The 10,950-nt window shown below is 50.7% G+C and overlaps 2 protein-coding genes across 12 annotated transcripts; one reads left to right on the top strand and one right to left on the bottom strand.

Moving 5' to 3' along the window:
• Positions 1-2,374: 2,374 nt before the first annotated feature.
• On the top strand, positions 2,375-5,572 carry ANAPC15 (anaphase promoting complex subunit 15). 10 transcript variants are annotated; one of them, XM_043481253.1, is made up of 5 exons: positions 2,375-2,517; positions 3,949-4,073; positions 4,582-4,641; positions 4,951-5,088; positions 5,228-5,572. In XM_043481253.1, the coding sequence occupies exons 2-5, from the start codon at positions 3,954-3,956 to the stop codon at positions 5,285-5,287; spliced, it is 378 nt and encodes a 125-aa protein (XP_043337188.1). In that variant the 5' UTR covers positions 2,375-2,517; positions 3,949-3,953; the 3' UTR covers positions 5,288-5,572. The 10 variants fall into 10 exon arrangements, with proteins under 10 accessions (XP_043337188.1, XP_043337189.1, XP_043337197.1 ...); XM_043481254.1 differs by having other exon boundaries at positions 2,381-2,517; positions 5,240-5,572; XM_043481262.1 differs by having other exon boundaries at positions 2,389-2,517; positions 3,944-4,073; positions 5,240-5,572.
• Positions 5,427-10,910, bottom strand: TOMT (transmembrane O-methyltransferase). Of its 2 annotated transcripts, XM_043481242.1 has the most exons (5): positions 10,474-10,910; positions 9,690-9,909; positions 8,329-8,603; positions 7,045-7,241; positions 5,427-6,564 (listed from the first exon to the last, which is right to left on the bottom strand). In XM_043481242.1, exons 3-5 carry the CDS (start codon positions 8,585-8,587, stop codon positions 6,244-6,246), a joined length of 777 nt encoding a protein of 258 aa, XP_043337177.1. In that variant the 5' UTR covers positions 8,588-8,603; positions 9,690-9,909; positions 10,474-10,910; the 3' UTR covers positions 5,427-6,243. The 2 variants fall into 2 exon arrangements, with proteins under 2 accessions (XP_043337177.1, XP_043337176.1); XM_043481241.1 differs by having other exon boundaries at positions 9,690-10,910.
• Positions 10,911-10,950: the final 40 nt, after the last annotated feature.

Below are 10,950 nucleotides of genomic sequence, written 5' to 3'. Positions count from 1 at the left end.
ATAGGGACCTTGTAACTAAATTAAGGAGCAGAAGGAGCAACTGATGGGAACAGTGAAGGAGAGATAAGGGATCGAAGACAGGAGAGGTCAGACTGGGTTCTGAGGATTTAGAAACCACTCAGTGTCTGCCCTCAAGGAGCTCATGGTCTGCTGAGGAAACAGAAATAATTTAATACAGAACCCCAGTACAGTGCAGCACTACCTCCTTCCTGATACCCTTTTCTTTATTTGGCTTCCAGGACACCACCCAGCTTACCTGGGTTTCTGCTTATCTTTTTGGCCCTTCTCAGTCCAGTTTTCTGCTTTTCCTAGTTTCCTCAAAATTCTGAATTTGAAGGAAATGTTCTTTCATCTACACTCACTCCTTTGGTGGGCTCATCCACTCTCATGGCTTTAAACACCAATCATGTGCTGATGAATCTTAAACTGCTATTTCCAGTCTTGATCTCTTCCTCCACCTTCAGAACTATTTCCCCTCCCACTCCCTCAACATTCCTAAAGGACATCTCAAACTCAAAATTGACTCCAGGTGTTTTCCCCCCAAACCAGCACCTCTCATGTCTTTTCCTGCTTCTGCCACTATCCCCAACTGAATTTCTCTTTATAAAATTGGCAGAGTAACTCGGTTCAAATGTAAATCAGATTGTGCGGATCCTCTGCTCATAACCCTTCAAGGGATCCTGAACATGGGGTAAAAGCCAAAGTGCCATTGTGATCTGTGAAGCTGTCCTCTCTGGCTCATATCTCTATCCTCATCTTCTCCCCTTCACGCCATAAAACACTACGCTCCAGCCATCGGAGGCTCTTTGCACTTGCTCTTGCCTTGGTGCTCTTCCTTAAATATCAGAATAGTGCCCGTCTTCTTTTTTTCTTACGAACTTTTACTCAAAAGTCACCTTCCCAGTAAGGTTTTCCTTGGCCCTCTAAGTTAAAACATCTCCGCTACCAACATTTTATTCCCACTTCTCTGATTTATTTTTTCTCCTTAGTATTTACTGCAATCTTAAAACTATATATTTTATTTAGCTATCTTTTTATCTCTCATTAAAATGGAAGCAGCATGAGTCTCTTCATGATTTTGTTATTGTTGTTGTTCTGTTTTGTTCACTATTGTACATTCTTTACTTAGAATAGTGACAGGCATATAATAAGGTACTCAGTAGATACTGGTTGAATGAAAAAAAAAAAAAAGGTGGACATTTCCAAGGGGCAAATTTTACTCTTTAATGAAAAACTTTATAACAACCAAAACTGCTTGGAAACAATGTGAGTCCATAGGCACAGTACACTAACTCTTAAATATGTTATCTCATCAAACTCTCACATCAGTCCAAGGTAGCAAGAAGCCTGGGCAGAAGAGGAAACTGAGTCCAGACATGCAAAAGGGATTTGTTAAAAGGCACACATTTGGTCAAGGCAGTAGTGAAACGATGGATGATTGCTGGCCTTGAAATGGGCTGGGGGGTGATGGAGTTTAATGGGCACTGGGTTTGAAGGACTTCCGTTGCCAGAAGGTATTATGATCTCTGAAGGGGAAGCTGAGTCAGACAGAGGTTAGTAGAATGAAGGCATCAGCAAAGGAGTGGGAGAGATGTGACAAGGCTGACCCCTAAGCGGATTTAGCCCAGACCTGGAGAGGGCAGCTCAATTCCCCGGTAGCAGAATGCTGCGCCTGAGACTGAGTAAACACTCAAGCCCTTACAAAATCTGGAATGCAGACCTGGAAAGGCAATCTTGAGACCAATGAAAGGACTTCCCTGACGGTCAGCGCTTCCAACGCAGAGAGCGCTGGTTGGATCCCTGGCCGGGGAACAAGATCCCACATTCCCTGGGGCTGCCCGTTCGCCCCGCCCCCCCCGCCCCCACCCCCCCCAAATACCAGGGAGCCCACTGCAGGTCTGCAGAGTCTGGCTTCCCTACTTGACTCTGAGGTCTTTGAGGGCAGAGACCATGTTCCTAGATTTAGCCCCCACTTCTAGCAGGGCCTGGAATATAGAATATAATAGGGACTCAAATATTTCCGTTGAAGGCATACATAAATGAATGTATGCACCCAAACGGGAAACTGAAGGAGAGAAAGGACAGACGGGAACGGCGAGGGGTAAAATCACCCAGCGATTCTGAGGTAGAAGTAGACTAATTTTCCTGGCACGCAGCACAACAAACAGTCCTAGTCCTAACACTGGTCACCGCCAGCTATTTTTCAGCAGGGATTGGCCAGCAAGTACTGCCTGGGGAGAGAGAGAGGCGGGGCTGCACGGGGCCGTTGGGGCGGGACCAGGCTAGAGAGACCGATTGGCTGACACTCAAGGCTGGGCCGACAGAGCTGGGCGCCAAATTTCCATCCAGCACGTGACCAACGTATGGAACGTCACTTCCACTCTGGCGGGGCGGGAGCGGGAAACAAAAGAAGAGCAAAGACGCATGCGTTTGGTGTGTCCCTGGTTCTGGTGGGCTCTTCCGGTCAGGCAGAAAGAAGTGCTTCCGGGTCGCCGCCGGCTGCCGCCTCCCGGCGCGGTAAGTACAGAAGCTAGGCTGCGGCTCCTGTCTCCTCGTCCCTCCTTCCTTCCCTACCCCCAGAGAAACCCCATTCTCCTGATCCGCCTCCTCAGGAGCTGCCTGTTCACACTCCCCTTAACATCAAAGCGCTCCAACTCATTGGCCGCTTCCTCAAGAGTAAGCCCTACCCCGTCACACAAGACCCGTCACTCATTGGTACCACTTCCAGTCACTCAGCATTTCTTCCAGTTAATTGGCCTTACCCAGGCCCCGCTCCTTTCGCGATTAGCGACCCTATAAGGACAAATGCCTGCTGGAATCCCGCCCCTGCCTTCTTGTTGGTCAATTCCACGATTATTATAATAAGCAGAGAATGGGTGGAGGCTTTACGGCGATGGGTTGGTCTTTCGGAGTCGGGCTCTATGGCTCTTCAGTACTTCCTTGGTTGTGGGGTGGGTGTTATTGATCCTGTTAAATGCGCCGGGAAGCTGCGCTACACGGAAGGGCAGCAGCTAGCCCTGGATTGGTCAAATAAATTAGGGCAAGAACAGAATTAGACATAGATTCTTTTCTCCTCATCTCTTGTGCCTGGCCTGGATCTATTCCCCGCAAGCGTTCTGTGCCCAGCTTACCGTGTGACCCAGAGCCAGTCGTTGCCTTTGCTGGGCCTCAGTTTTCCTGTGAGCTGAAAAGGTTTTTTTTTTCTTTTTTTTTTTGAAAAGTTTTAATTCAGATTCTCTGGGACCTTCCTTTTCAGCTCCTTCAGCCGCTTAAGCCGAGCTGAGTTTATGTATTCTCTCACATGTTAGTTCATCTATTCAGTCTTTTCATCTACTTATTTACTCATGCCTTTAGAATGTCTTACTGAGCCTTACTTGCACGTGGTAACACCTCCCTTCCTTGCCCCCCAGTTTAGCTGTGGTTCATTATAGAGGTGTTCCTGTCCTAAATTTCTGACACTGGGTAGGTATGGGTTGGGGAAGCATGGAGGAGCAGAAAGTAGGTCTGGTGTTTGGAGGGGGTAAAGGTAGTTTCAGTAGAGTCCTGCATCTTTAATTTTGTTGAATTTTGTATTGCCAGTCTGCATTCTGGTTTCCTCTCTCTACATTTGGCTTCCATTCTCTTCCTTCCTTGAAAAGCTTACAAACAGCTTACCATGAAGTAAATTACTAATTGTTAGAATTACGGTGAGGGTGGTATAATTGTTATTGTCCCATTTTACAGACAAGGAAACTGAGGCTCAGAGGTTAAGTGACTTGGCCAAGGTCAAACAGCTAGTAAGTGGTGGAGCCAGGACTCAAACCCAGGTCTTGTCTGATTCCCACAGGGAAAGGGTGTGTCTCTGCTACTGTACACTCCACCCAATCTCCAAGTCAAAATGTAAGCAAATAAAAAAAACCACACACATCTGAGAGAGCTGGATTCACCTGACCCTTTCCCTCAGTCTAGGAGCCATGTCCACCTTGTTCCCCTCACTCTTCCCCCGTGTGACTGAGACACTGTGGTTTAATCTGGATCGACCCTGTGTGGAGGAGACAGAGCTGCAGCAGCAAGAACAGCAGCATCAGGCCTGGGTGAGTGAGAACCGAGCACAGCAGTGGAGCTTCAGTCAGGCTCCCCATCCTTCACTGGCCTTAACCTGGCCCTACTCTGCAGGTCTGCCCTGGGGGAGGTTTTTGTCCTGAGCTGGGGGCCTAGGTTCTCACCTTTGTGTTACCCTAATTTGCTGAGGACTGTGGGACCTCTAGGCCAGATCAGAGCCCAGGCTCTTTTCCCTACAACACACAAAGTATTTTTTGACTGTTTATTGAGGACCTTGCCGATGTCATGTTCTAGGCTGGTAGTGTCACTTCATTCTCACCATAATCTTATAAGGAAACCAAAGACCAGAGAGTTTACATAGCTAGATCAAATTCATAAGTAAGTGGCAGATGACAGGAAAGAGACTGAATCTTCCTGAGAGTTGGAAGGAAGCTTCTCCTCCACACTTGGGGGTCTTCTTGGGGGCAGGGCAGGTGAGTGCCATGCCTTTGACTTCCCTGCTTGGGCCCCAGCCTTGCTCTCCTCCCTGTTTGGCCACAGCTCCAGAGCATTGCAGAGAAAGACAACAACCTGGTACCTATTGGCAAGCCGGCCTCAGAGGTGAGTGGCTATAGCAGGTGGGGCCTATGTGGGGCTCAGGTGGACTGAAGCTCTGCTCTAATTCTCAAGGTCTGACCTCTGACTCCAGAGTAGGTGTGGTCCTCAACTGGTGGAGGCCAGAAAGAGGTGAGAGAGAGGGTGGGTAGTGGGCTCAGCACTAAGGTCGTGCACCAACCAGCTAGACTCGAGTGGGACAGGATCAGGAGTGGAGCTCATTCATTGGCCCCAGAGAGAAGCTCCAAGTGGGCCAGTCCTTGAAGTGGCCCAGGCAGACCTACAGAACCTCCGGGCTCTTCCCTGCCTCACCAGCACTATGACGACGAGGAAGAGGAAGATGAAGATGACGACGAGGATAGTGAAGAGGACTCAGAGGATGACGAGGACATGCAGGACATGGATGAGATGAATGACTACAATGAGTCACCTGATGATGGAGAGGTCAATGAGGTAGGCAGGGGTGTGCGGGAGGGCCCCTGTCCCTGACCTCACTGGCAGCCAAGGGTACGGAAACCCTGGATGCCGCCAGGGGCAGGATCTGGGACTGGGGCTGGCTGGGTGGCTGAGGCCCCTCCCCACCCACACCCAGCCTCCTCTTCAGGTGGACATGGAAGGCAACGAACAGGATCAGGACCAGTGGATGATCTAGGTAGACAAGAAAGGGGGTCCAAGGATGGCCCTGGACCTCCTGCAGAACCAGCTGATCACCCACCCCCATGCCCCACCCCAGTGCCTGAATGCTCATCCTCGGGCACTTCCTCAGCTGCTGCCAGGACCTGATCTTCTTGGTCCCTCCGAGGCCATCAGTATGCCCTTGAATCCCCAGGGCCTGAGCCCAGCCCCCTCCCTCCTAGCCAGCACCTCACCCCTTGTTTGTCAGATCTAGTCTCTTTCTAACTTTAATAAAGACACAGGACTGATTTTTTTTCCCCCATGTCTATTCCCTCTTTCTTGTTGGAACCTAGAGGAGTCCAGTGTCTTCTCTTGAGCTTTGGGGAAAGGGTATTCAAGGGACTTCAGGCGGATCTACCTGGCCGTGTGGTCTGGGGCTAGGGAAGGCCAGAGTAGCCCTGGCTGTGAGCTGAGGCTTCACTGCCATTTCCTCTGGCCCAGATTGCACCCAGCCATTCCTGCCAGCCCTCTAACTCAGTGTTTACTGCTTCCTTTGATTCCACCCGAAATGGCATGGGGTTGGGGAGGCTGGGGGGCAGGTTCTCTGAGGCCCAGAACTGAGAGGCCCCTGAACTCTCCTAGTCAACTTCTCTGGTATTAGAACAGATTAAATCTCAGAACAGGGCAGAGACTCCCATGGAGTAACCCAGCAAATCAGTGACAGGGCTGGGTTGGGAGCTCAAGCTTCTTGCCTGTCAGTCCATGACTCTGGACTACAAGGAGAGGAACCAATGGAATCAAACAGCCTGACAGAACTTGAGGCCTCAGGTTAGCATGGAGCCAGAGGGGGACAGAGGTGGGAGGAGAGCCCCTCTAGCCCTGAGCCCAGCATGTGTCAGTCCACAAGCAGGGAAGGGAGGGGAGGGGATATTCTGAGGTCTGTGCTTGGGGAGGGGTGGGGGGAGGCAGCCGTAAGTACCCCTGCGCCTGGACTCAGCCAGGCCCTGCATAGGTGAGCTGGGCTATGCCATCCTTGATGGCAGGGAAGTCAGGGAGGCCAGTGTGGTGGAGGCGGCAATGGTAGCGGCCACAACTCTTGGCATACTGCAGGAAGCGGGGTGCACCAGGGAAGAGCACACGGTCTGCTAACACAGTGGCACCAGCTGGCAGCAGGGCATGGCCTTCCAGCAGCTGCAGGTCCCGCAGGTAACATCGGGGCCAGTGCGCCAGGAGCACCAGGTCAGCCCGACTCAGCTGGTACTGGGTTCTTAGACGTGGGATCACCTCCTCTGATCTCCCCACGATGAGCTCCACCTGCAGGGGGAGGCACTGGAGGTGAGGTTGGGAGGGATGACTGCTCTCCCACACCAGACCCCACTGGCATTTGGCTTATTTTGTGCCAGGCCCTGGCCAAGGTCCCCATGTATGTTCTCATATTTCCTCTGGCTTCAGAACAAGAAATCAGAATCAGAATTGTGATTTCCATTTTACGACTGAAGAAGCTGAGGTTCAGAGGACAAGTGCTTTGCCCAGGATCACATAACTAACAAGAGGCAGACTAAGGTTTGGACCCAGATGGGTTCCAGAGACTTTCCTCTTAACTGCTGCTTTGTCATCCAGCAGCAAATATGTGCCAGTGACTTGGAAGAGGAAGATAAGAACTCAAACACTCTCCAAGGTCATAGTTCCTCAGAAGAACTGTTTCTTTCTCCTAGGTGGGAGACAGGGGAGGCTGACTAGTGTAAAGCCTAGGGTGGTAGGAAAGAGATCAGGGTTGGGGAGGTGGGGCCTGACCGTGTGCTCGTCAAAGCCAGCCAGGCGGATGAGTTTTTCAGCCACTGCTGCCGTGCGTGGATCCCGCTCCACGGTGAGAAGGCGACCCCCAGGGGGCAAAGCACGGGCAATAAGCAGTGTGGAGTACCCGCAGTAGGTGCCCAGCTCCAGTGCACAGGCAGGAGCCTTCTCCTCCACCAGCCGCATCAGGATCTGACCTATGGGAGGAAGTGGCTATTGTAGCAGACATGGGAGATGATGCAGGGGGTCTCATAGAAAGGGGTCTCAAATGCCCACTTGCCTCACTGCAGCCCCCAACTGGCTAGAATCTCATTTATTTTTTGGTTTATAGTCCTAGTAGCCCCATTGGTCTCCCTGCCCCTCCAAGCTTGCCTTCTTCACACCAGCCACTAGGAATCTTTCTAACAAATCTGACCCTATTGCTCCCTGTTTCCTATGATCCTAAAGGCCTTTGGGATTGAACATGGGATCCTCAGCCTGACATTCAGAACTTTCTTAGACCTGATCCTGTCCTTCCTTTCTGGTTTCAGCTCTCAATTCTTCCCACCACAACCATCCTGAACAACTGTGCCTAGAGTCAACCATGCTGGCTCATTCCTTCATGCCACATTCAGATACACGGCTGGCTTTGTCCTTCTCCACCTCACCTCTATCCTCAACTACCTGGCCAGCTCGAAAGCAGTCATTCTAGGCTCAGTTCAAATGTTGCTTTCTCCGGGAGGGCCCAGATGGAAAGCACCACCAAAATCCTAAAAGATCTTTGTTAGACCTTCCAGTTTCCTTCTCCCTTGTTTTGTTCATTGAAATATCTTTCTAACCGTTGAATTGGATGAATCTCTTAAATAAGACTCCAAAACACATGTGCTGGGAGGTGAGATTCAGACAAATCCAAGCAGACAGCTACCCTGAATGGGATGGGGGAGCCTCCATGGTGGGGGAGAATTACAGACCCATAATTACAAGGTTATGGGTTATGTGCTGAGATAGTTATTCCCTTGTATTATGCCCACTTTGAGGCCAGCCTTTGTGGCTGATTCATCCCTGTGGCTTCTACCTCTTTCTTCCCCAGCACTTAGCACATGTCTGATACAAAACAGGTAGTGATAAATTTTACTGGATGAATGAGTAATTTTACCCAGCTCCCTCCTTTCCAGAGGAGAAAAAAAGAGACCCATTGAAGATCAAGAATCTGCTCAAGTCACCCAGTAAGACAGTGGCAGATCGCAGATCTTCCTTCACCATTTTGGAGGTGCTTCCTGGAGCAGAAGGCTAGGAAACACTGACCTTTGGCAGGCCCCATGTGGCTCAGGTACTCGCAATGGCTGCTCCAGTGGTCCAGGGTGGTGAGGATGTGACCAGGGTCTCCAGGCAGGGCGTGGGTGAGCACATAGCTGAAGGCCCGCTCCTCCATCCGCAGCCCTGACAGGCAATCTCGGAGGCTCCGGAGCAAGACTGTGCGAACCAGCAGTCGGAAGTAATGCCGGTACCTCACCAACAATGTCACCAGCAGGGGCAGGAAGGCCAGCGCGATGGCAGGGGACATGGTCCCTACCTGGGCCCTGAGGTGGAGGAAGGGAGGGAAACACACATGTCACTTGCCTGTCATTTGTGCAGCCCGTACCAGTGGCAATTATCCCTGTATTTTACACACCATGGCTCAGAAAGGCTAAGTTCGTGTCCAGAGTCATACAGAAGAACTAGGATTTGAATCCAAGCTGGTCTGATTCCAGGCCCATACATTTTCAAGGACTCTATGCCACTTAAGTTCAGCACCCAATCCCAAACCATCTCTTCCCACTTCTGGACCCTGGCTCATCTTCACCTTGCTCCCTTCATCAGTTTTGCATCATCTCTGTAAGTCTCCCTTTTCAGGACCCCTTTTACCAGTTCTGCCTGAGTTCTTCTCCCACCTTACCCAGTGCCTGCTTGGTCTCTGACCCATTACTGTGTAACAAAATAGCACAACTACAAAGTCAGGAACTCCTTCACTGTCACTACTCTGTGTCAGTAAAAGGCCATCAAAATACTCCATAGTGTGTTAGGATGAGATATCCTTACCACCACAGAACTCTCCCTCTGTCAGCATTTCCCTGGAAGGTGAGAATGGTCCTTGATTGGCATATTTATTCTCCAGTTCTGTCTCCCCTCTCCTGCACTCCCCTCCTCTGTCCTCTCTCAGAATTCCCTTCACAGTCACATAGAGACACAGCACACACTTTCCCCTAACTCAGCCTCTTCTCTCCCTCATCCCAAGACACCCACCCCCCATCCCCATGAACTCTGTCTTCTCCTGTGCCCTGGACCATCTTACCCTTTTGAGGCCACTGGTGGTAGTTAAGGGGGGGTGCTACTAAAAAGCATATATGAATGGGGTTAATAGATAGGTGAAGTGAAAGTCGCTCAGTCGTGTCTGACTCTGCAACCCCATGGACCATACAGTCCATGGAATTCTCCAGGCCAGAATACTGGAGTGGGTGGCCTTTCCCTTCTCCAGGTTGTCTTCCCAACCCAGGGATCAAACCCAGGTCTCCTGCATTGCAGGCAGATTCTTTACCAGCTGAGCCACAAGGGAAGCCTATAGGTAGGTGGTGATGGTGAATCTGAACTGGTGTGCTTGAGAACCCACATTCCAGGGCCCTGCTTACCTGGGCTGGACGCTCCTGCTTGGGAAGATCAGCGCATAGGACAGGAGGGGGAGTCCTTGGGGTGAAGAAGAACCCTAGGCAGGCTGGACTTGCTTTCAATTATTGATGCTGAGGCTGCTGTTGTTACCTGAGACCTGCCGTTCAAGTTACCAGCCCCAGGACGTGCTGGAACTGCCTCCTACCCTTCAGGATCCCTCAAAGAACTTCGAAATTCCAGGACCTTGATTTGAGGAATAACAGAACTACTTGGTTTGGTGACATTTTCTCCAATCCCTGATTCAAGACATAGGTTATGGTGTGAGCCAAGGTGATGGGGGGGGGTGGGCTGTAATTTATTAATTCCAAATTCTAAGCCAGTGCTAAGGATTGAGTCACAGAGAAGAGTCAGATCCTGTCCCTGTCCCCAGGAACTCCACCTTTGATAGAAGAGATTGATACAGGGACAGAGAATAAAATATAACGGTGATCACTAGAATGCATGCTCCATGAACACGTGGACTGTTGGCAAGCAGACCAGGTGGGAGAGACAGTGTGTCAGCCCATGGGTACAAAAACCAGAAAGTCAATCAGGAAACTTCCTAAGTATTTTTCCCTGTGGTTGGAAAGGCAGGAACTGCAAGATCTTTCACGACAGTCTTGGACTTGTGTTCAGAGTCCAAGGGAAGATGTGTGATGGTTCTAAGAGCACTGACTATGAGCTCTGTATGTTAGATTACTCTGCTGTAAAAAGGCAGGATTGAAAAGAAATGCCTCAGGCCAAAGAAATCAGTGAGGTGGCCTCTACCTCCGCCATCAGGATTGAGCTCCTCTCTGCTTCAGTTTGTCAAAATATAAAGACCCTTCTTCCAGTAAGTCTCAGAGCCCTAGTCCAGGTTGGGTGCCACACCCGCTGTGTGAGCCCGGGCCTGGCGCCAGCCAACTAGGCCTATGGGTGTGTACCCACACCGTGCGCTCTTTGAGCGCAGGGCCTGGATTCCATTCGCTCTTCTAATGTCATTCAGGAGAGTATTTCATGACCGCAACTGGTATAAATTCATTCACTAGCCCACAGATATAGCCTGGTGGCCTCGGGAACTCATACACTTCACACGGGGACCTTCACATCCCCGCAGTGGACTTCTCCAGCTGAGACCGGCAAAAGCTGAAGTCATGTGATCTACCCCTCCCTTTCCTTGCATCACGTGTCTCACGGCCTGTCACGCAGGGTGTGCCCTCCCATTGGTTGGCTATGATCACGTGGTAGGGGCGGGGCCGGAAGCTT

The sequence above is a fragment of the Cervus canadensis genome, chromosome 11 (genome assembly GCF_019320065.1).
Source record: "Cervus canadensis isolate Bull #8, Minnesota chromosome 11, ASM1932006v1, whole genome shotgun sequence".
In the NCBI taxonomy this organism is placed as follows: domain Eukaryota; kingdom Metazoa; phylum Chordata; class Mammalia; order Artiodactyla; family Cervidae; genus Cervus; species Cervus canadensis.
Note: the sequence above shows the minus strand (reverse complement) of the source record. Positions and strands in the feature narration are given on the sequence as shown.